We start from the raw sequence: 24987 nt of genomic DNA on the forward strand, positions 1-24987 counted from the left end.
ACTAACACCTGCACCCCCTAACCGCTTTCCAAGTATTTATCTATCTTGATAGAGTTATCTAAACTATCTGCCTTCATAAAGGCATTTGGATTTGCTTTCTTGTGTAGTGAAGAAAGCAGTTCTTTTGTGCAAACTTAGGCGACTTGTTGTTCTGGACGTGTTTGCTCAAATTCGTTCTTGAGTGCCGTGTTTGTGAAGGGCATATAAATAGGCAGTTTCCATATTTGGTTGGAAACCAAACTTCTAGCAGCTCTGAATTTATCTCAGTGCTTCTCAGTGACTTGCAAGTTCAGTTTGAAAATGTGAAATTTCTGTAAATCTCTTATTGTTTTCTTTCTCAACTGAATAGTAGATCTCATATCAAAGGATTAAAAAGAAAGCTGAAGAGTGAAAGAATTTTCAAAGTAGGGAAAGATTGTCTTTTTTCCAGATCCTTTTCTGGAAGGAAAAGATATTATATAGCAAAACATTATGTTTGAGTTTCTAGAAGTTGCGTAGAAAACTTGAGTTTATTTAGGTAATATATTTAACCTTGTATGTTCTGTATATTTAGATGTTTCTACTGAAGTCCATTAGTCATGTAAAATAGTGCAAATTGTTGTTGCTTGAATGGTATGCCATTTGCTTCACTGGAAAGAAAAACATACAGAGGAAACTTTAATGCTTTTAAAATGTAGTAAGTTCAGTTCTGCTGTAGTTAATGGTGAATCCCCTTTTCCCTTTTTCTATTAGTGCATTATTCTGGTTCCTCTCTAGAGGGCAATCTTCTACCATAAATTAAGTTAGAGTACTTTTCACTTTATCCTATTTATTTGGGGGGTTTTGTCTTTATTTTTTTTTCTAGGTATACCTGTAAATTATCAAGATGTAGCATCTATTGATCCAGAGTATGCAAAGAACTTGCAGTGGATTTTAGATAACGATATCAGTGATCTGGGTTTAGAGCTGACCTTCTCTGTTGAAACTGATGTGTTTGGAGCAATGGAAGAAGTGCCATTAAAGCCAGGGGGTGCAAGTATACTTGTTACACAGGAAAACAAGGTGAGTATGCAGGTTTAGTCAGAAGCTGACAGTATAAGAAAAATAATTGGACTGACTTTCTGAATAACTGGAAACATAAATGATATGCCACTTATGAAGGAAGTACATAAAAAAGTTGCCAACACATTTTAGCCCCCTTTTTCTAGCTTAATGTGTTATTGAAGTAGTAATCTCCATTAAGCGTTCAGCTTTGATATTCTTCTTTCTGTCAGAACTCTCGGAAGGAGAGTTAACTTTAAAACAAAAAACATTTAAAGTGTTAACTTTATGAATATCTGTAGTTTTTAAAATAAAGTCATGGGTAAACACCAGCAGAGTAAAACAATAACAATTGCATAAAAAAAATAAAATCTTAGGTAATGTCACAAAGCATCGTGCCTGCTAAGGCTGTCTATGGCCCTAGATTGCTGTGCAGTAATGTGCAGAATAACTGGCAGAGTAAAAAGCTGCAGGAAGCTTTTCAGCCATTTGCAATTTTCTTGGGATGTATCTATATCAGTAGTATGTATCTACTTTTTTAGTATACTTTAATAGTAACAGCTTGGAAAGTCCTTGAGTTCTCTGCAGCTTTAACTCAGAAACAAAAATGGGAAAACACAGCCAGATTTTGACTCATGCAGAAAATGTAGGTGGACATTAATTGAAATCTGCAGTTCATAACCCGACATTTTGGAGTAACCAAAGCAGTGTCATGCGTAAACCTGTATTTTTTTTTTGTATCATTAATTCTTCTGTTCCTTGTCTGCTTCGTGTGTTGGTTTTCGTAAGTGTGGGTCTAGTCTAACTTGCTTTGTGTATGCAGTATTCGTGCAGCTTCATCGCTAGCATAGGCAGCTGTCGTAATGGCAAATGACCACTTGGTGTCAGCATTTGTTGTAACAAAATTTTAGTTTCTTTTGGTGCAATTGGCACTGACTTCTTGTGTGCTTAATCCTCATTTTCATTAAGGCAGAGTGCCATTGCAATAACTGAAATACATATTATTAGCCTGATTCTGCACTGTCTCCTGCAATATAATCATTCATGAAAGAATAAAGACGATAAAACAAGTCTAATTATGAAGGGAGTGGATGATTAATTTCTTTATTACCTATCAGAGAAAGCAAAGATGTTGATTCTTGTTTCTGGTCTTAATTTCAGTATCTAAAACAGATGTACTTGAAATAAATTGTGGTTTCGTAACAACCATTTAAAAAGCAGTTGGCAGCTATCAGTTAGCATGAAATTAGAAGTTTGCCTACGCGAGGATATCCTCAGTCATTAATAGCTCACGTTGTTCCCTTAACTTCTGGCTGGGCAACACTGTGTAGAACAGATGCACCCATGCTAGCTCATCAGCCTTCCTCTGGGGTGACAGGAGGGGATTAGAGTTTGTGTAGCTTTTATTTGAAGGGTGGTAAAAAACAGCTGACTGTTAGGGTAGCTTTTAAACTTTTAATATTCATTGATTTTTGAATTTGCAGGCTGCAAAATGTAAAGTCAACAGACGTCTGTAAGATGACACTGTCTTTTTACTGCTGATTTTGACACAACGAACTGAGTTGTTGAAAATCATAGATCTGTGTTTTAGTGGGTTTTAGTGCTGTTGGGAGATTTTTTGGATTTCTCTAACCTGCAGCTCTAGTAGGTTAAACAGAAAAGAGTATCCTGTAATTTATGCAGCATCTCTTTTTTTCTGCAGCAGATATCTTTTTTCTGCCTTTACCTGAGGAATAAGACTTCTGTTTAAAACTCATTGTATTCGCAATACCTCTGGGAGAAGGAAATATAGCTCCTAAAAGAATTTGCTGTGTATGCACACCAGCAGATTACCTGTTTGAAGATAGCATATTTTTAAAGGAAATTGAACAAATCTTTATTCCTTAAAAATAAATTAAAAAGAAAAACAAATAAAAAAGCCAATAAAAAAACAAACCAAACCCAAAGCAACAGAAACCATCCAAACAATCCATTTCCTTCTCACTGAAAAGCAAAAATCAAACAAACAAAAGAAAACCACCAGCTCCATTGAGAAGTGGTACTAATAGCTGTTTGTAAAAAGCTGTTTTCTTTGAGCGAACAAATTTTCTCTTTTTACATCAGCTGTGTAATAGGTGAATGGTTGTGGGTTCGTGCAATGTAAATGTTCCAATCTTACAATTGGACTGTCTGTGTAGTTCCAGCTGAAGTATCCATTATAGTAGTGGTTCAACTGCTTTTTATCATGGTAATGGGGAGACTTCAAACAGAAGTCTTGCTTTTTCTGGTTTCCTTGCTATATGTTTTTCTTTGTTCTTTGCTGTATATATTCCTGCAGCTTTCTACTTACTTTTTAGGAAAAATGAGAGAGAGACAAAGTTTGACCATATGCTGTTTTAAAAAAGTAGTCCAAAACTCCACAGTCATATGGCTTCATGACTTGTCTGTCTGTGACCTGGCTGTGCTGTTAGGCAACAACAAAAGAAAAAAAAAAAACACAACTTTTTCAAACAGCGTTAGAATGTGGCTGGCCCCTAAACCTGAACATCATAACGGACATTGATCGTAGCCTCACCCCAGTGTGTGGGGTTGTGAAATCAGGGAGGTGTGATCTTTGCTTGCTTCACCTCAAAGGAAAGTACAAAACGAGCCCTTACCCAAGCTAGACGTTGTTGTCAGATTTGTGATGTGCATCTCGCTGAATGCAGAATGAGTCGTACCTTTTATGCACTGTGGAGGACTGTGTATGAAATTCTGGAGGTATTTGTTTTTTTTTAATATGCTCCTAAGGCTTCTAAGAGGGAATAAAATGCAAATGAAGTGAACAGAGGGAAAAACAAATTGACCAGTATTTTGCTGGCATACATTACGTAAATTTTGTAGGAAAGGTCTCTCAGCATGCACCAGTTCTGATAGTCAATACGCTCTGCTGTACCAGGCTGTTTAAAGATTTCTTGTTATACCTAAAGCATAGCAACCGTTTTTCATAATGGAAGTGTTTAATGTAAATATATTTGTAGTGCAGAAAATAGGTACTTAGGTGCGTAATAATTTTTTCTAATGGATTTTTCGAAATAAGATTGTGAAATTTTCTCTCTACAACCCTGTTTTCTCAATAGCCTAACTTAAGTAACAGAGACGTAAAAACAAATATTTCTGATCTGATTGTTGAATACCACTCTTAACACTGCTTTTAATCCTAGCTAATGTTTCTTATTTCTTCCCAGAGCTCATAAAATGTAGATGCAGAGGCTGACTTTTGTCTAGTGCAGTTAATCTCCTTTGGCTGCTCATCTAATTCATTAGAAAAGGGAGGTGTCTTCAGTTCCACTGACACTAAAAGCAACCTAGGGAGATTACTAGATTGAAACTAGATATTTGGGAACAGCTTGGCAGTTGAAGACATGCTTAGGTATGTCTTCACAAATTAATTGTCCTCTCACTCTAATAAAATGGTATTAATGCATTTAAAAGTATCTTCCAACTGTGAGGCAGTTGACTAACCCCTGTATACTTCTGGAAATGTAAGGAACTGCCTTTGATGCTGTTTTTTTTATTATTATTCAGAAAGGGAGGAGAGAAAGAATACTTACCTGCTTTTGTGCAGGTTCAAAGCCCAGATGTTAATGAATGCTTTTTTAATTTAAAAATCCACATGGTGTTTTTATAAGGTTGTTGTCTTGAAGCATGATGATGGTTAAGATGGTTTAATTGGGAGGTATATTTTATGATTTCATTATTAGAAATCACAATTAGGAAGTAAAAGCATTACTTTGAAACTGTATACTTTAAATAGTCCAGGAATAGATTTCTATTTGAGGACAAATTTTCTTTTCTTGAGTAAAGAAACTTTATTAGACTTGCAAAGTTCTGTCAGGTTAAATGAGATGTGTTTGTACAGCTTTAATGCAGGCACTTTTAAGTCTGTCTTTTTCTAAAAGCCTTCCTTTAACTGCCTCCTAGGCTTTTGTGTTTTCAACAGCAGAGTTCTAGTGGATTCCTTTTCAAACTGGAGTCCTTTAAAGGGGACAGAGTACCCAAATATCTCAAGCATGCAAACTATTTTGTCTGTTTGCATGTTTACAGTATAAATCCTTTTGTTTTTTTCTCCTTTTTTAAAAATTGAGAAGACTTTCAAGACCTTATTAAAAAAAAAAAAAAAAGAAAAAAGGGTGTGAGGGGTTTATGTCAACAAATTTTGCAGGGGTAGTCAATATATTCTGTTAGGCTTCCAAAGACAGTGGGAAAGCAAGCAAGCTTTTTTGGCTCGCAAATGTTGCTTCAGAATTGTACCTTTTTCTGAGTTATGGCAGTCGGCTTAACCGTGCAACAACAAATGCCAGTGGTGGCAGTATTAGATGCAGGCATGACAAACCAAGTTTATTCACTTCCTTGGGCTTGATCCAGGTCCTTTTTGAGTGGCTTCTGCTATGATTTGAACCCTGCTATTTGGCAGTTGTCTTTGGTGGAAGGAAGGAAAGGGAAATAGCAGAAAGGGCTCTGGATTCTGAAGGGTCTTCTGAGTTATCTCAGGTTGCTTCAGCGAGTGGAAAGTGCACAGGGGAATCTTAACACCTTACAGTAGATAATATTTGTGATATATGGAGGACTGCATTTATGCGTATTTGTGTATGTGTGAGCACTACGTATTTTTGCTGTTGTATGTCTTAATGTCATTTTCTTAATTACAGGCTGAATATGTCCAGCTTGTCACTGAACTTAGAATGACAAGAGCCATTCAACCTCAGATAAATGCCTTTTTACAAGGTTTCCATATGTTCATTCCACCGTCGTTGATTCAGCTGTTTGATGAATATGAGCTGGTAAGCAGAGACGCCTGTACTGTGTTCAGCACCCTTCATCAGTAATGTAATGATGTAGAAGTAAAGTTCAGTACCCACAAAATATTAATTGTGTATCTTTGATTTCAGTTTTTCTTTGTGCATCTGTCAGTGGTGTTCTCAATATGAGTGTTCCTGCTTATCCTACTTATTTAGAATGGCCATCTTTCTGGCGTTTCTTTAAAAAAAAATCTTTAAAAGTCAGGAGATGCTGTCTACTGTCTTCGAGACACACTTTTGAGTTTGAGAATCAAATTGGAAAAAGTTTCTGGAGTAGTTTGATCTTCTGTAACTAAGATATCTCAAGTTTTGTCTCTAGCCATGGTAAAACTCAGCTGCTTTTTTTTTTCCCTAATTTCTTTCATCATAATTTCTACTTCTTGATACTCTGTGTTTAAATTGGATAGATCATGTAACATTATTCAAATTCAAGATTTGTTTTTGTATTAAAAGTTAGTCATAGTAATAATGCAAGACTGTAAGGTTGAAACTAAACACACAATGCACTGCCTTTTTTTAAAGCAATAACTTTTTAAAATAGCATAAACACTTGAAATTAATGGTTAGTCAGCACTAATCAAAAGCTGTGTGCTTTTTCTGAAGGAGCTTTTGTTGTCTGGCATGCCAGAAATTGATGTGAATGATTGGTTAAAAAATACAGAATATACCAGTGGCTATGAGAGAGGAGACCAAGTTATTCAGGTAAAATTCTTTTTTTGAATACTGTAGATTATTGCACAAAAAGGTTTTTTTTGTTGTCCTTTTCTGTCTTTTCATGGAAGCTGACTGACTAAAATTTGTGGAGCTTTTTAATGCTATATTCCTATATTAAATGACTTTTTGTATATTAAATGATTTGGTTTTGTATGAATTTGGTGTGAAAATATCCATAATTTAAGATACAAACACAAATTTACTGTTTTGCCATTATCCTTTCAAGTACAGTAGGTAATGAAAAATGAAAACTAACTTATTTCTTTTTTCTTATTTCGTTTAGTGGTTCTGGGATGTTGTGGAAGAACTAACTCAGGAAGAAAGAGTATTACTATTACAGTTTGTTACTGGCAGGTGAGAAACTCGTGTAATAACAAATGTGTTGTTTGGATACTCTGAAAGAAGTTAACAGACTTCAGACTGCCATACAAACCACCTACCTAGAAACAAGTTGCTGTTTCAGGCAGTTTTTAAACAAGGAAGTAGTGAATTTAACTGCACTTTATATTCTTCTTTCTATTGCATATTTATGTGGCTCTTAGCTCCTCCAGGAATCATCGTTTGGTTTGGAAGGAACTTTAAAGGTCATCTAGTTCCAGCCCTCCTGCTGTGGGCAGGGACACATTCCACTGTAAGGTGGAATCAATAAAGGCTTTAATACATGAGATAGAACTAGGTATCATTTTAGTCAGTGTAAATAGAGTATCCTTCTACTAAAGCTCATTTGGATTTAACGTTAGTGCAGCATGTCAAGATCAAATGAAAGTGTAACCTTATGCAAGACCGTTTGTCTTATGTAGTATTTCTGCCCTAAATTCAAGCTGTTCTTCAGGGAAAGCCACTTCTATTTCCTTTATGGTTTGGTGGCAGTGCAGGGCAGGGACGGGACAGGTTGAGCAGTAAATGCCACTTTGAGCTGGGTGAGTTGCCAGATATCTGTATACAGATATTTTGTAGAGTGACACACATGCGCTGTCTGGATTTTGTAGTCTTTTTTTTTTTTTCCTGGTAGCAGATAGAGATCACGCCATCTTCTTAATTTGGTGTTTCTTTCATAGTCTGGATCAGTAGAGCAGTTGACCTTTCCTTTGTTTATAGGTTTTGTGATTAAGCAGTGGTAAAATGCAAATTTAGATCATCAAACCTTGTCTTTTATAGGAAGGAATTTCACAGTCATGGATGTATCATCAAATGGCACAGTCTTCATATTCTGTTAGTTTCACTTGATTTATTACAAATTTCATTGTTTTTAGGGATCGCAGACAATTTAAGAAGCTAATTCTATGTGCACATCCATCTTTTTCTTTCTGTCCTCTACAGAAACGAGTCTGTAACTCTGACTGCACATCTGTTGTGTGTCAGCTGCTGGTCTTCCATCTTTTAATGGACTAATCCATTTCTAAATCTAGATGGCAAACAAGGATACTTAAGATATAAAGTCATTTTTCAAATACTGCTTAAAACATTCCAAGTGATGCTGATGTGACATTCACTATGTGCATGGCATTTGGGATAATCTGGATTCTCAGGGATGCTTTCTATCAAGTAAACAGTTACGTGGTCTGATTAATAAATGCTTGAGCACTATTCATTTTGCTCACAAATCACGTGCCATTTCTTGTTAGTAGGAAATTAGAAAATACATTTTTTTTTTTTTAAGAAATCTGGGCTGGAATTTAGAAACAAATTGCTATTATTTTTTTCTTCTATCACCTAGTAAGAACCTGTTGTGTTTTTTCTCCAGTGATGTAAACACAACAGATATTTCTCTGCAAACATTTAGATTTGAGAAGTTACCTCTAATAGTGGTGCGCACCTAGCATTTTTGCACATAAATCCAGCGATGCCCCAGAAAGTCCTAGTTTCTGGGCATGGAAGATTTAGATGCTGAGTTGTCTATGAGCTAAAATTGCAGTTTATGTCTAGTACAGACCAGTATTTCAAGTCAAACTTTACACCAAAAGTATACCTGATTTCAAACTTGAATCTTTTTCTAACTGAATACTCCATGTTTATTTAATGAGGAATTTCTTTTAAGGTTCTGTGTGTGCTGCTTGGGAGTTTGCATTCAAATTTTTCATTATTTTTTTCCTTTAGTCTCTTCTACATATCCACTTAATTGATTTTTTTTTATGAAGTAGTACTATTCTTTCTTTCCAATTAAAGGCTATAAAATTAATTTAGTGAGTCGAATAACATTAATTACATTTATGGCGATGTCTTCAGTGTTTCTCTGACATCACTAAATATTTCTCAAGTGTTACCTTTCATCTTCCCCCAGTCTTAAAGATTTTTTTCTTCCATGTAATAAAGTCTTACTTTGGTAGTTCAGAGCATACAGCATTGTGTTCAGCAGTAATACTAATTCTGAGACATCTTTTTTTAACAGCACACTTTCTATATCGCAAAGTTTGAGTAGCAGATGCTATGTGTTTGGAGGTCTTAGCACTCTGAAAGTCTAAATATAGCCTATAGAAAAATAGGTAGACATGATTCAGATGCAAGTTTAAACATTTTAATAGCATTGAAGTTTCCAAAGCTATGAAATTGTATTGTTGCCCTTGCTTAAGGCTATTTGTACATGTAGTGTGGAAGGTAGGATCTTGTGATCTTATTTACACATATTTAAAAGGCCCTCTTTCCATTATTGGCAGTGTTTTGTTTTGAAATAAAAACTCATACTCAGAGCCTCGTACTCACGCTGCAGCCATCTGTTACTTTCAAGCTTTGAAATCCACGACCATTCCATATGATTTTAAACTATTGTATGAAAAGCATTTCAATAAGTTAAATTGTAAAAATGTTAGTTAATAGTGGGCTGAATAAGAAATATTCAACACAGTGAAGTCTGTATTTTATTGCTTATATGAATGTGGAATTCTCCTGGCTCACAGAACAAAAGATCACTGCAGGGGAGGCAGCACTGTAGTAGAAATGCAAGCCAAAAACATCATATAAAAGAGGGTACCATTGTAAAATCTTTACAACTGTTTTGAACTGTGGCTGTGAACACAATCACATTTGTATGTCAGAAATAGTATGCTGCAAATAATCAGTAGTTCTCTTCTTGATGGTTGCCTTATACATCAGTGCTAGAACTGCCTGCTGAATAGTGCTGTCGTTAAGACAGGTGGTATAGCTTTTTCTTGGACACTATAGCTAGCTCTTACAGGTATTATTAAAAAGTATTGTTGCAACCTCTGTCATAGCTCCTTAATATCTGGCAATAGCAACCTTTGCTCTTCTGCATTTTCATCGAGTAATTTTACTGTGAGTGGAAGCATTACTTCATTCTTTTCCCTTGCTCCTGCTTTTTGCGGTCATTTTGTTTTTTCATTGTCTTTAATGTAAGTACCTGAAATCTGGAATGCTAACAGCTTTTTCATATTTTCGGGAAGGTTTATTTTGTTTTATCTGTTTCTTTCTAGATACAGATACATAAAATAGATACAGAATCATAAAATAGACAAGGTTGGAGGGGACCTATGGGGACTGCCTAATCCAACCCCATGCTCAAAGCAGTATCAACTAAAGCTGGATGACCATGGTCCTTTCCAGTCTCCAAGGATGGTGACCCCATGACTTCTCTGGGCAACTTGTCCCAGCATCTGACTGCCCTCACAGGGGAAAAAAAAAAAAAAAAAAATCTCAAGTTTAAATGGAATTTCCAGGGCTTCGTTTTGAGCCCATTGTCTCCTGTCTTCTCACTGGGCGCCACTGAGAAGACTTGGGCTCCATCTTAATCATTTCCCCCTTCAGGCATTTAAACTCATTGATCACATTCCCCTGAGTCTTCCATTTTCCAGGCCAAACAACCCATCTCCACACGTCAGGTGCTCCAGTCCCTTTGTGGCCCTTTGCACATCTTGCTGCATTATGTCCTTTTCTCTCTCTTGTACTGGAGAGCTTGGAGCCAGTTCTTCTTGTACAGGGGAAGGATCACCTCCCTCCACCTCCTGCCAGTGTTCTTCCTGATGCAACCAAGGAGGTAGCTGTTCTTTGCAAGGATACATTACTGGTTCACATTCAACTTCTTTAGTCCTTCTAATAGTTTCTTGACTGTCTTTTTCTTTTTATGAGGGCTGTAGTAACAACAGGTATTACGTTGCAATGCATACTAACTTATATTGATGTTATATCTGAATTTTACTCTGTCTCTGTTTAAAGTTTGTGAGGGATGCAGAAGATTGCAAGTCTATTATCCATTTACACTTAAAGTAATCATTGAATTATACATTGATAAAAGGAAAAAATTCTGAATAATATGATTAAGTGAGAATGCATTCCTAAATATGTTAGTGGTTTTGTGTGTGTGTGTATGGCTTTGCTATAGAATGTCACTATTTGAGGATGTAACTGATATTTTCGTTTTACTAGTAAACTGAAAACCTAAATAAAAAGATGCATCAAAACACTATAGTCAGTTGTCCCACAGGTAGTAATCAGAGAATGAACTTTTTAATAATGCGTTATTTCTTAAACTGTAAATGTAAATAAATGTAACAAGGTATAATTAAAGTAATATACTGAGATGATGTTCTATTCTAAAAACTTGTCAAAGAAATGAGTTCTTTTGGCAGACAGAATTCTCTTAATGTTCAAAGAATTTGATGTCTAACATAATATTGAATAATGCATTTGTTTATTTGTAATTAGAAGTATTTAGACAATGAGAATTTTGATCCTGGTGAGAAAGGGAGAACCTTGATAAAAGTATTATGAGCTGGTCACATGTAACAGTAAAAAGTATTTGCAGGGTCAATGATATATTTTTGGTTTAACTGTCCTTACAATGATCTAACTTCTGTGAGTATTCTCAGTTCCAGGGTGCCTCATGGTGGCTTTGCCCATATAATGGGTGGAAGTGGATTGCAAAATTTTACAATTGCTGCTGTGCCATATACTGCAAATCTTTTACCAACATCAAGCACATGGTATGTTAACTAGGTCTTATTAAAATATTCTAATTTTTTTATTATTATTTCAAATCATTGTCAGTCAAAAATACAATCTGTTTGAATGTTTACATTAAAAGCTCAAAAAACTCTATAGACAGTCCATATAGTATTCCCTGGCCAACAAAGTGGTGGTTCTTTACTTGGAGGTAGTTGCATTGGTTTTGCTCATTTGCTTAACCAAAAGAAATGGGATCAATAAGGGAATCTTCAAGTTAAATTATTGCATTAAATTTTACTAAAATGAAAAAACTTACTTTTCTGCAATGTATGTGAATACTTAACAGGATTGTAATGGAGCACTGGATTTATTTGTTTGCTGTTTGTTACATAAATGTGACATCTTCACGATTCTCAATCAGAAAACTTTACTGTTTCTTCCTGTGATTTTTTTTTTCCTTTCTTTTCAGTATCAATATGCTCAAGTTACCTGAATACCCAAGTAAAGAAATCCTAAAGGACAGGCTTCTTGTGGCATTACACTGTGGAAGTTATGGTTACACAATGGCATAATGAAGTCTAGAAAACTCATCTGTCTACTGATGTGCAATTCAGAGTGGCAGAAGTAATTTTGGAAACTGTCAATAGAAAAGCAGCTTAGGTGCTGCAGCCCATTGGCAGGGCTGGTTTTCAGAATTCACACAGGATCATTAGGTGTCTCTCTCCATTATATGTTGTCAAAGTAACTTTGATACTGTCAAAGAACTTAAATTTCTCAGTATTCTGTATTTTCATTTATTTAAATGACAGGTCTGTATGGAAATCAGTTTACATACTTTTCATTATTACTTCAGTCTGAATCAGGAAGTTTGTCAGAATCTCTTTCTACAGTCTTATTTTTGATTTTCAACTAGATGGTTGAATGACATTTGTGTCATAGTTTATTTTACATTCAGATGGCATACTAGTAATGGACAGACGTGTACTTTTTGCCTTGTTGCATGTAAAAGTGCCATTTATTTTTTCAGAGAACACTATAGAAAGTTCAATTTGGATATTGTACAGTAAGACGGATCTGATGTATTTTCCATTTCTTTGCATAGCAACAAATAAAATTTTATAACTTTTTAGTATTTTAATGTATATAATATGTAAAGATTAGACTTACAACTGGAAAGGCTATCAGATGAAATTACTATCTAATTTATATTAGAATTTACACTATATTCTACTAAATATTTAAAGTATTTGTGACTTTATAGTCAACTTGCAGATTAGAATTTGTAAATATTATTTAAGTTCTATATCCATTTGTTTGTTTGAATGCCTTTACTGTTTCCTTGACATAATTGTATGCTCAAAAGTTATTATAAAGTTTTAATATTTTTATGAGAATCTGAATGTGACAAGTTTGTGTTGTTTTGCGTGTTTGTTTTTCTAGGACTTTGTTAATCTTGCTCGTAATTTAAATTGCCGTTGAAGCAGTATTTGCGAAGGCATTGTCAAAGTATATGAATGGTCATAAGCAAATGCACAAGGAAGGAAACTGAGCTTATTGAGAGGTTAACTGTCAAGACTATAATAATTAGAATCTCACATCAAAATTTTTATAGAATTAGGGTATGTTACTCAAGTAACATGTAAAAACGCACAACTGTGTCTCACCAGCATGCGCTTTTGATAAGTGGGGGTAGATGATGTATTTGCAAAACGTTTTTAGGGACCCTAGAATATGTCTACATTATTGCTTTGGATCAGGCTAAGATTATTTTTGTTTGCTCTTGGCTTGTTTGTTTGTTTTAATGAATCTGATCATCCCTGCTTGTCATGCTTTCGTGTCAGAGAATGCAGTCTGGATTCTTTCCAGGTGAAACTAAGCAGCATCCAGAAATGTACCAGATACTAACAGATGAACATCTAGTTATGTCTGCAGTACTGTGTTGATCTGAAGAGGTGATCTGAAGTAAATGAGTCTAGGCTTAGTGAACACTCAGAAGTGATAAATTTAGGGTTCATGTCCTCAGCACAAACAATTCACTACTGATGTTCTCGTACACTCACTGAGTGCTAATACAGTTGTAGCCTAAGTTTGCTAATTTATCTGTATGGGCTGCTTTCTTGGTTTGTTTGTTTGTTCTTTAAGTATGTATTTATTTTAATCTAAAGCACGTATAACCTCTCTTGGGGGTGAGAGAGAGAAATTCATGGACTGTCTGATTTGGTGGTGCTACAGTAATTTTCCTGCAGGCTAAGCTTTAAACATAGTCCCTGCCCCCTCCTCTCTTGCCCTGTCCATTTGTGCCCTGGTATGCATAAGTATTGCTTTAAATTCTTCTGCAGTGTTTGCGAACTTGCATCTGACATCTTAAAGACTGCAATTTAAGGAGAATTGTGCTTTTAGTTAGTAGAAAGAGGCAGGCTCTGCCAGCATGGTAGTCTAGTGAATCCTGGCCAGACTGTTGGTTTAGTCAGCAGAAGCACATGCTGTACCTCTGTAGCATCCTCTAGGACAGCTTAAGGAGCTTACTTAGATGGGTTAGATGTTGGAGGATATATGTAGGGTTTTAGTGCTAAATCCCAGTTATCTTGGATTCATCAGTTTAGCAGAAGTACTTCACTTTTCTGCACGGTTGGGTAGTACTTGATTCCCTGACTGTGTATCCGATTTCTTTGTGTGCCTTTGCAAGGTAGATTGATACCAGGAAAGTGTTTTGAGCAATACAATATATTTCCCAGGGGTTATGTGTTTGTTTTCTTTATGTGAACTGGGATTTTAGTCTTTATGCATGTGTTTTACTGTAAATACAGTTGTTCATTAACTGTATCAATTAACTGCAATCTGCATTTTTTTCCTTTTTCATTTCACCTGTTGTGTTTTGTGGTGGTATCCAGTAGTTTACAGGAAACTGGAACCTTGCATAGTCTTGTGTAGTGTCCAAATGCAGAAGTATCAGCAAGTTGAATTTGGTCTCAAGTAGTACTCTGAAAATGCTCGGCAACTGATTTTGACATGTAATGTAGTGCAAAGTTTTAATCTTCCAAACAGTTTTCTGTTGACATATCTCCCTGTTAGAGCATCACAAATGGTACAGAAACAGACTACTTCTTCCTACTAATACTACTCATATTCCTTATGAAGTATCTTTTAGTACTTGTGCAAAATACTTCTTGATAGGATGAAATTCTTTTTAAATACTTATGTAATGAGAAAGCATGATGTAAATAAGAGCTGTATTTCCATTTTCTGCTTGTTGGTCTCCTCTGCACCAGGAGTTCATATCTTTGTTATTGCTAATTTTGAGCAGTTTTTTTTTTTCTTCTGGAACACTTAAACGTTACTGTCTGCGGCAGTTGACCACGTGAAGTTACCAGGATTTAATTATTGCATTGAAAGACTGTTTTTAGGACACCTGCGCCCTATTAGTAACAGGATATGACAAGCATGTTAAGAAAATATAACTTAATATAGCTTATAGTTTAGAATGATTAATTGGTTTATATTTGTTTTTTCCGATAGTGCCAGAAGAAGGCAGGGTGAGTGTTTTATCTAGGAAAGAAAAGAACAGATGTCTTGTCACATCATAGATCATGAGCGCTCATTAACTTTTATTATCTTTATAAAATGTTATATAGCAAAGCCTAGTTTTTGATGCTTGAAAATGTGTTATGCATCTAATGTTACAAAACCATTAAAACCGTAAACTGTGAAATGTAGTTTAATGACTACTACTGTATGTTCCATATGAATTACTATAGTCCATAAGATTGAAAATGGAATGAGAGAGAGAAGGTTGTTGGCCTAAATTTTCCAGAGACTTGGAGACTTCCATGCGTACAGTAAAAAACAATATTAAGACCACATCTGCTTTGGAAGCTTGTGAACTCTCTATTGAAAAGACTAAATTCAAAATTGTGGTTTTAGTGTAGTTGGACTGTTCTTGAAATCTAATGAGCCGTTTCAGCTCTGCAGGTACAACTCAATAATGCCTAATAAAAGGGAAAGGAGTGCTTCTTGGCCTAGTGGTGGGGGAAGCAGATAAGAAAGATGATCAAATTCAGTAATGGTGCTTGTTTCAGAAGGAAGGCATCTTCCACAAGGCACGTCGGGTATCTGTCTAATGCTTGGAAAGCCAGGGTGGAAAGAAGGACTCCTTCAAGGTTTCCCCATATTACATACTTCTCCTTTTATACATATTAAACGGAAGTTGTTGATTTATGATTGATGTCAATCTCAAGTTCCTTGATTAGTCAACAGAGATGTCGGGGGGGGGAGGGGAGAAGAGGAGATTGTATCTTCTAGAAGTCTGAAATGGTGTCAGTATATAATGCACTGGAACAGCTGTTTGCCCAGGATTCTTTACACTAGTCAATCCGTATGAACTCCTACAATACAAGATTATTTTTTAGGAGATGCTTTTTTACAGAAAATCTTTCTGGAGTGGGTACTTCAGGAAGCCAAATATGTTCAGTGTTAAATTGAACATACTAGAACAGCAGTCAATAAGCAGTATCTTCTTTTCCAGGTAAGAAGTAATGAATTCCCTTTGCAAAAAGTTTGCAGATGACACCAAGTTGGGGGCAGTGTCTATCTGCCAGAGGGTAAGAAGGCCCTGCAGAGGGACCTGGACAGGTAGTATTGATGGGCAGAGGCCAATGGGATGAGGTTCAACATGGCAAAGCGCCGAGTCCTGCACTTTTACCACAACAACCTCATGCAGCGCTACAGGCTTGGGGCAGAGGGGCTGGAAAGATGTGCAGAAGAAAAGGATCTGGGGGTGCTGATTGATGCTCGCCTGAACATGAGCCAGCAGTGTGCCCAGGTGGCCAAGAAGGCCAATGGCATCCTGGCTTGTGTCAGGAATAGTGTAGCCAGCAGGACCCGGGAGGTGATCGTCCCCCTCTGGTGTACTCGAGTACTGTGTTCAGCTTTGGGCCCCTCACTACAGGAAAGACATCAAGGCCCTGAAATGTGTCCAGAGAAGGGCTACGAAGCTGGTGAAGGGCCTAGAACACATGTCCTGTGAGGAGCAGCTGAGGGAACTGGGGTTGTTGAGTCTGGAGAAGAGGAGGCGCAGGGGATACCTTATTGCTCTCTACAACTACCTGAACGGAAGGTGTGGAGTGCTGGGGGTTGGCCTCTTCTTGCAGATAAGTAGTGATAGGACTAGAGGGAATGGCCTCAGGTTGTGCCAGGGGAGGTTTATGTTGGAAATGAGGAGGCATTTCTTCTCAGAAAGAGTAGTCAGACATTAGAATGGGTTGCCCAGGGAGGTGGTGGAGTCACCGTCCCTGGGGGTGTTCAAGGAAAGGTTGGACGTGGCGCTTAGGGACATGGTTAGTAGGTGACATTGGTAGTAGGGTGATGGTTGGACCAGGTGATCTTGAAGGTCTCTTCCAACCTTAATGATTTTATGATTCTAAATCAGAAAAGAAAACAAAAGTGGTGCTCTATGCAAATTTTCCTTGCAAATTAGAAGGACTGCTTGAAGAAAGCCAGCTGATTAATTAATAGACTGATAAACACGAACTAAGAGGAAGTGGATGACCCTGTCTTAATTCGCAGCAGGCAGGCATAGTGGTGCTGTGTTTAGCACCTTTTCATTTCCACCACAGGCTTTTGAAACATGATGCAGATGTTGAAGAGTGGGAGAACAAGAAGGCATTTTCCCAAGATAGAAGAGCTTTTCAGATTCTAAGGCTAGTTTCTATTTCTCTATAGTTTCCCTGTTATATGTACTATATAACAAATAGTGTATTATAACAATAGTCAGTATTTACTTCAAATACGTGCTTTAGATAAAGCATTTTAATTATATATATAAAACTATATATGTTATTGGTACTACTACAGTAGAATGCTACATCCCAGAGTTTTTTAGGCTATAGAAATTTTGTTTTCCTCTATTACTGCTGCTAACTGGGCTATTTTGTAATAGATTAATTAATGGAGGCTTTCCATTTCACCTGTGTGGATTTTGCATACATCTTTGCATTTTCCTTACCTTAATTTTCAAATAGTGGATGGGTTTTCAGTTGGGTTGTTGAAATCACTGGCAAATCAGTAGTTGGTACATGCAAGAGTTGTTTCAAAGAATCTTTAGCATGTCCATATGTGAGTACTTTTCCAGTTAAGAAATAAAATTAGCCAAGTACTAAACTGATGCGAAGAAGCAGAGCTTTAAATCAACTGGATTAAACTTCCTCAGGGATCCTTGAGTTGTAAAGATAAGTATTTCTCCGTCCAGAACATCTGTTACACCCAGACTTACTGTAGGTAATCGCATAGCTGATAGACTAGAGGCTGTGATATGTTTTATAGACACTTGTCACTTCAACAAATTTTTTATTCTAAGGACAATACCAGAGTTAATGTACTTCTGTGGGACTAGATGTAGCTTAGAGGCAGTAGGAATCAAGCCACATAAGGAAACCTAGTATAAGGTTACTGGGTTATTCTCATATTCAGTTTCATTTGAAAGTAGCTCTATACCATTAAGTAGATTAGAAATCTTGCTTTATAAATGCAAGTAGAAATGTTTCAGTTACAGTTATAAAAATTAGCATGTAATTTGAGTTAATATAATGAATTAATGGTCATCTTTAAGGTCCCTTCCAATCTAAACCATTATCTGATTCTGTGACTAACAGTATTTGAATTAAAATAGAATGGGCTTCCTATGCAACTTTAGTTTGTATTTTAAAAAAAAAAAAAGGCATTATTGCCTGTCTTACTATACATGACATAAAATTTAAAGCACATGATTTTAAAAGGCACACAGAAGGAGAAACTGCCAGCTCATGGCTTGGACGGGTGTATTTTGCTATGTGAAGAACTGACTGAGTGGCTGGGTGCAAAGTGACACGAGTTTAATCCAGCTGGAGGCTAGTCACCAGTGGCATTCCCCGGGACTGAGTATTGGGGCCAGTTTTGTTTTTAACGCTTTTCTCAGCGATCTGAATGAGGGGATCAAGTGCACCCTCAGAAAGTTTGTAGACAACACCAAGTGATGTGGGACTGAATCCAGTCGAGGGTAGGAAGGCTTTGCAGAGGGAGCTGGGTAGGCTAGATCGATGGGCCGAGTCCAGTCACGTGGCATTCAGCAAGGGTCAGTGGCGTTCAGTGGTCCTGCACTTGGGTCACAGCAACCCCGTGCAGCAGGACAGGCTTGGGGAAGAGTGGCCTGAAAGCTAAAATGGACCTCGGGGGGTGCTCGTTGACAGTTGGCTAAATGTGAGCCAGCAGTGTGGACAAGAAGGCCAACAGCATCATGGCCAGTGTCAGAAATAGTGTGGCCAGCAAATGGTTGTCCCCTTGTACGTAGCACTGGTGAGACTACACCTCCAATATTCTGTTTGGTTTTGACTAGAAAACAAGAGTTATGAGGAATGGTTGTTTAGTCTGGAGAAGAGGAGGATGAGAGGAGACCTCATTGCTCTCTAAAACTACCTGGAAGGAGGTTGCAGCAAAGAGGATGTTGGTTTCCTTCCTCTGGTGACAAGTGATAGGATGTGAGGAAACTGTTTCAGGGTGTGCTGGGTGAGGATTAGATTGGATATTAGGAAGGGGGGTGGGGGGTGGGGGTTGGTCAAGCACTGGGTCAAGCACAAGGCTGCCGAGGGAAGTGATGGAGTATTTAAGAGGTGTATGAACGTGGCACCAAAGGACATAGTTTAGTGGTGGGATTCATTAGGTCACATTGATGGTTGGACTTGGTGGTCTTGAAGGCCTTTTCCAACCTAGATGATTCTATGGTTCTGTGATAAATGATATAGACAGGCAAGCATTGCAGGCTCAAACTACCGGCGAGAAGGTCTGCAGTGGTCCATCAAAACTGGTTTCATAGGAAAAATGTTTCTTCCATTCTGGTCTCGTTTCATCAACTAAATTTCAAAATTTTCTCCTACAGCCTGTTTGACTTTCTCACTGAGACTTTTCTGGACCTTTTTCTCTGAATGCAACAGGTACCTGTTGATAGGAATATCAAATGATGTTTCTAAATGCACGTCAGGTTTTTTCCTGAGAAATTGTGCTTAAAAAAAAAAAAAAAGTTATGCTAACATAAGTAGAAACTGATTAATGCCAAAAAAGTGTAGAATTTCAGCAGGAGTGCAAATGCTGTTAAGGCATGCATAACCAGGCCTGCTGTTTGCAGCTGTGTGTACTTGCTGCAGTAAGTACTTGTGACAATCTATGCCAAGAGTTCAACTATTGAGTTTCATACAGTGCCGAGTGATTCATCGGGATTATTAGGATTCTTTTGGGATAGCTTCACCGTACTGATTGCCTCTGACAGATCAGTTTGCTTAGATTAAAAAGCAATTGTTGCTGTCTAGTCAAATTTAAGAGCTCTGGTAAAAGGAAACTGAACCTTAGTGCTGTCCAGTATATAAAAACACCTTTGTCTACAAATTACATGGATTGGAAAGAAAAACAAATACTTGAAGAGTGATACTAGTATACAAGCACATGGGTGAAGATTTCACAGGTGTGTACTAGATGGTTTGTCTGTGCTAGTTAGTTTATTCCGACGCATTTAGGTGAGTCTATGTATAACCATTATTTTAGACTAATTCTTCTAATGCACTCTTTGTGGATATAGAGTGATGCAGCTATTGGTTAGGATTTAGACTCCTGTGTTATGTTACTGCACCATGGTTTTTAGGTGTGTGTCACCAGGAAGGGATTGCACTATAGGGAATCTAAATTCCTCGACAGATTGGGCCTGGGGGGCTGATGTAGAGATGATTCCTGCACTTACCCCTGATTTGTGGCACCCATTGGTAATACTCCAGGTGTAAGACATAAGGAAGAGAAAAGAGGAAATAAGTGGTAGAAGCACACTTCTGAAAGTTAAGATTACCTTCGGGAAAGAGGTGCATAGTGTCCTGAGTGTAGATGTGGAATAACAGGGGTGTTTCCAACAACAGGCATGCCCTTTTGCAAGCAGGTAGGAAAAGAGCCCGGGCCCCCTTGAGATGTGACGCTTTTTCCTTCCCCACCTGATCTGAGGGCTGTAGTCTGTTGCCACAAGACTGGGAAAACTAACGGGGCTTGATGGGTCTAGAGGGAAGGGTTGGTGGATGTGATGAATTTTCTCTTTCACATTTGGTGCTAGTCCAGAATGAGATTTCTGCCAGCTCTTCATTTTGATAATTTTTGCCTTGTGCCTTAGGGTAGATTTTCTGGGCAGTATTTACTAAAGCAAGTTAAGTTTCTTCTGAAAGGGTACTGTTTCAGATTGTACATGAGAAAGGACTTCCTTCTGTAAAGACATGCATGCTGTTGTGGTTAATGGGGAGCATCTTAACTTTGCTAAAACGTGTGTCTAAATAAAGAAAATTCCAAATTTAAAATCTGTGGGTAGTACACATCGGGGTTAATTATCATATCTGTGCTTTTTGTCTTTAGCTTTTTGACATATTTTTCAGATGCACATTATTTATGTTCTCTGCATGTGTCTTGGAAATAGTCTGTGCGCGCTTTTTTTGAAAAAAAAAAAAAAAATCCTAACACTAATATTGCCTTCCTTGCCAGCAAAGGTTCTCCTGATTTTATACTGAAGAAATTCACATACAGAGTTTGAAAATGCAGTTGGATGAAATTCAAGTAGCTGTTGCTTTCTTTATTTAGGTTCGGTGTTCTTGTGGAAGTGTTTTTATCTTAATTAGAATCTTCATCTCCTTGTGGTAATTTAAGAACTGTATTAGAAAGACCAGACAAACATACTTAGTCTTTGCTCTTCATTAAAGTTTCTTTCTCTGTATTTGGTGATGATTTCCTGCATTTCTGCTAATAGTGTTACCAGAGAAATGGACTTGAAATAATAGAAACATATGAGTAACTCTGATAACCTTTGACATACAGCTGTGCTTTCTGTAAGCTGTCCTAATGCTTTGATTACAACAGTTCAAGCGTTGCGTTAATTACAGCTCATAGCTATGAGAACTTTACTTTTGGGTGGGGAAAAGCCTGAAAAAAAACTTTTCCTTATTGTCTTTCACGGGAAAAAAAACTTTGGCTATGTCTTGCACTGCTGGACTGTAGATCTTGTTTCTGCTTCTGTGTCTGTCTTGTCTCCAGTACCCAGCTTTTCTGATGCTCAGTCTTGACTGGTTTGATGTGAGTTCACTGAGGGCCTTTGCTCTGTTGTGTTTCTTTGTGCTTAACAGCCAGCAAAGTTCAGTGGGTAGACAGATTACACAGACGCTGCTGAGGCTCACATTTGATGTCTACCTCCGCCGCTGACCTCCTGTGTAACCTTAGTAAATCATTCCACGTATCTGTACGTAGGCCTGTGCTATTATAGGTAGACTATAAGCTTCTGAGGGAAGGAGACGCCCTTTGTATATCCGTGTGGTGCCTCACAGAACTGGCGAGTTTGGTAGGGACATACAGATGCTACATCTGGGTACGACCAGATTTTTACTCAGGGGTTAATTTTGGTAACTGTTCCTTGGAGACAGCCCTCAACTAGGGGGTTGGGAGTCTACTTGCTCTTGTCCTGTCTTGCTATCCTGCCGAGTCCTTCTGGCAGCTGGAACAAACCAGAGCAGCCAGCTGTCAACAATCAGGAAACTCCGTCTTGAAAGTGCTGTGCAGTGCTTGCTGGTTAAAATTGTTGAAAATGGTAACGAAATTATTCAGAGAGACTCGGGATCAACAAAATGTCCTCCAAGGCTTCAGTGCCTTTGGTCTTCCCCTATCATCTTGACTGTACGCTTGATAAAGTATGGGGTGACAGATTCATTCCTGTCATCTGTCTGAAAAATGATCATGTTCAAGAACTGGTGAACTGGTGGGGATGCTCCATAAGGACGTGACTTGGATGCTTTAACCTGTTCTAAAGAAATCATCCTCTCGAGCTTTCATTGCTTTGTTACTGGAGGTCTTTTGGGCCAGAAGCTATCTCCAGGTCAGAGAGGTGTTTGATAAAGCTTTGAAATCCCCATGGTTTAATGCTGATTCCCAGACTTTCAGATAAATGTTGATAGTTATTGCTCTCCATCTTCTGATGGAGTTGCTTTTGAGCAGTAGATATTATTTAATGGGAAATCTTACTTTCTACTCTCAAGAGAAATGAAAAGCATTTTCAGAGGACTAGGCATCAAGTGGCTAACGTCACTTTTTTTGTTTGGGTGTTTTTCTCTCTGTGTCCATACAGCATCACCTGGCAACTTCTGTACCAAGGCTAACAACCTAACAACAAATTCACAGTCTATCTTACGTTGATCCTGCCTCTTTACTATATACAAGCTCCCATAAGTACAATCTATTCTTATGAAGGTCTGCATTTTTTTCTCTGTTAGGTAGAGACTGTGAAAATTAATATGTGCCGAAGTTCCTTGTAGTCCTCCTCCTCCTCCTCACTTTAAAACAACCAAACAAAAACCATCTCTATGCCAAACATCCTGAAATTCCTTCTCAGTATCTCTGTAAGATGAATGGTTACGTACATGAAAAAACATAAGTCGCTATTCAAAGCAGGCAGCTCTTTAAGACCAAGAAAAAAGGAAGGTGGGGAGCATGGGTGGGGAGTCTTGGTTTACCAAAAATATGCCAGTCTTATCATCCAGGGTGTCATTCTGGAGCTCTACAGAGATTCTGCTTTTTAAAAACATACCTTACTTTTGTGTGACTGTGGAATATCTTATCTTTAAATTTCATGCTATACTTCCCTTCAGACAAATCAAACTTCACAGCATCATGAATGCTTCTGAGCATGTCTTGATGAAGGCAGCGATGGAAAGCAGTAAACCAGCAAAGAATCTGCAAGATCTGAAGGTCTCTAATTCTAAAGGTGATAAATCGCCAGGAGGTGATATATACCAAACATCAGCTACTACCAGCCCTTAAAAAAAAAAAAAAAAAAAGAAAAAAAAAGTGCCAGGAATAAATCTATCTAAAATATTTCCATTGCCTTTACTGCCTTAGGATAACTATCTACTCTGATCCTGCACCACACAGATATGCTAGCTCAGTATGTCTGAACCTGCTTAAGTAAGGGAACTTAATTATTTGAGATTTTTATGATATTTTATTTCCCTGGACAGATGAACATCATGAGAAGCAGGAAATGACACATTACAAAATATTTCATGATGAGAGGGAGGAGCCATATATATAGGTGGCATAACCTCTATCTCTGATTATAGCTCATGACATTCAGATTATGATCTCAAAGGGCCAATCTCAAAGTGTAGAGGGCTACTTGCAGTACATCCACTTCTGTTGACACTTATATTTAATTTTTGACTGCAGGAGAGGTGAGACTGGTGTCGTGTGACTTTACAAGTGAAAAGATCTTGTCAGTCATTCCATTAAATATTATAAGGCTTTAAGCTGTTTTTCTGTCATATAACATTACATCAGAAGGTGAACATCTGTTTTTTGTTTTGCTGCACACTTCATGCAACGAATGAATCAGTATCATCAAACAAAGGGAATGCATTTAAGTGTAATTATCTTGAATTATTTGCTGCTAGCTCTCCCTTGCCAGTGGTAGAATGCTCTGATTTCTGTCTTTGCAGGATGCTAGGCCTTAAACCTGTCAAAGGCAGGACTAAACGCTGGTCATCCTGTACAACAGGCTATTTTAACTTGGTGGATAAAGGGAGGTCTCCATTCAGTGATTTTCACTGAGCTTCCAGCGATGCTTTGTCTTTAACTTCTGAGAAAAGACATCATTTGTACCAATGGCCTGTTTAAGCAAATGGTTTCTTGCTTGTAAATTAGTATGAGAAATGGAACAAGAGGATCATATAATATATGTTGGTGTATATACATACAGGACAGAGTTTTGCTAAGTTATAAATTATTAGAGTAGAACAAAGGGGCCCTGACCAATCTTAGTGTGCCAGAACCTGTGTGCTCCCTGGTGCAAAAAAGGTGAAAGAATCATCTTTCCCCTAATGAACTTAATGTTTGCATGTTAGATAACAGTCTATAAAAACAAGAAAAAACCCAACCAAACAAAAAACCCAAGCAAAACAAAACGAAAAGCAAAGCAAAACAAACAAAAAACAAAACACAAACCATGACCACCACCATCACCAAAAAACAACAGCTATGGGACTAACTGTCCTTTGAATAACTTGCTTTGTCACTTCTTTCTGTTTCTGTTTACTGTCTTTTTTTTTTTTTTTTTCTCCTCATAGTGTTGTGTTTATGTTCTGGGCAGAGATTTATAGAAATCTTTGCTCTATTCAGGTAATGCAGACAAGGATACTTATCTTAAGAGTCTTTTACTCTTGTTAGATTCTCCTTCTCCATGTCAAAGAGCACCTTGAAATATGAGAGTTAACATCTGTACTATTTTTACATCTACTGAGAAGTTCTTAAAATCTGGAATTTCAGAGGGTCCTGTGGTTCTGTCTGCATTGTTTTAAGACCCTATTTCCTCTTTATTGCTGGCTCTGTTATGGTAGGAAAGCACTCTGATCAGCAGTCTTCAGGCGGACTGTCAGTGTTTTGGAAGGACATCGCTTCTGAAAAGCAGGGCAAACTGGAGATGTGATGTGTGCAGCTTGCTGGACGAGGC

The 24987-nt window shown here is 37.5% G+C and overlaps 1 protein-coding gene across 3 annotated transcripts in view; it reads left to right on the forward strand.

The window, feature by feature from the left end:
* The window catches only part of HACE1 (HECT domain and ankyrin repeat containing E3 ubiquitin protein ligase 1), a 50240-nt gene extending 37390 nt beyond the window's left edge, over positions 1–12850 (forward strand). For all 3 annotated transcript variants that reach the window (XM_080586448.1, XM_080586447.1, XM_080586449.1), the window contains exons 19-24: positions 845–1041; positions 5691–5822; positions 6444–6542; positions 6838–6908; positions 11375–11488; positions 11920–12850. In XM_080586448.1, the coding sequence (XP_080442574.1) occupies positions 845–1041; positions 5691–5822; positions 6444–6542; positions 6838–6908; positions 11375–11488; positions 11920–12022 (716 nt within the window). In that variant the 3' untranslated portion in view covers positions 12023–12850. The remainder of the gene's footprint in view (positions 1–844; positions 1042–5690; positions 5823–6443; positions 6543–6837; positions 6909–11374; positions 11489–11919) is intronic.
* Positions 12851–24987: the final 12137 nt, after the last annotated feature.

Source organism: Anser brachyrhynchus (assembly GCF_964034855.1).
Source record: "Anser brachyrhynchus genome assembly, chromosome: 3".
Classification (NCBI taxonomy): Eukaryota; Metazoa; Chordata; class Aves; order Anseriformes; family Anatidae; genus Anser; species Anser brachyrhynchus.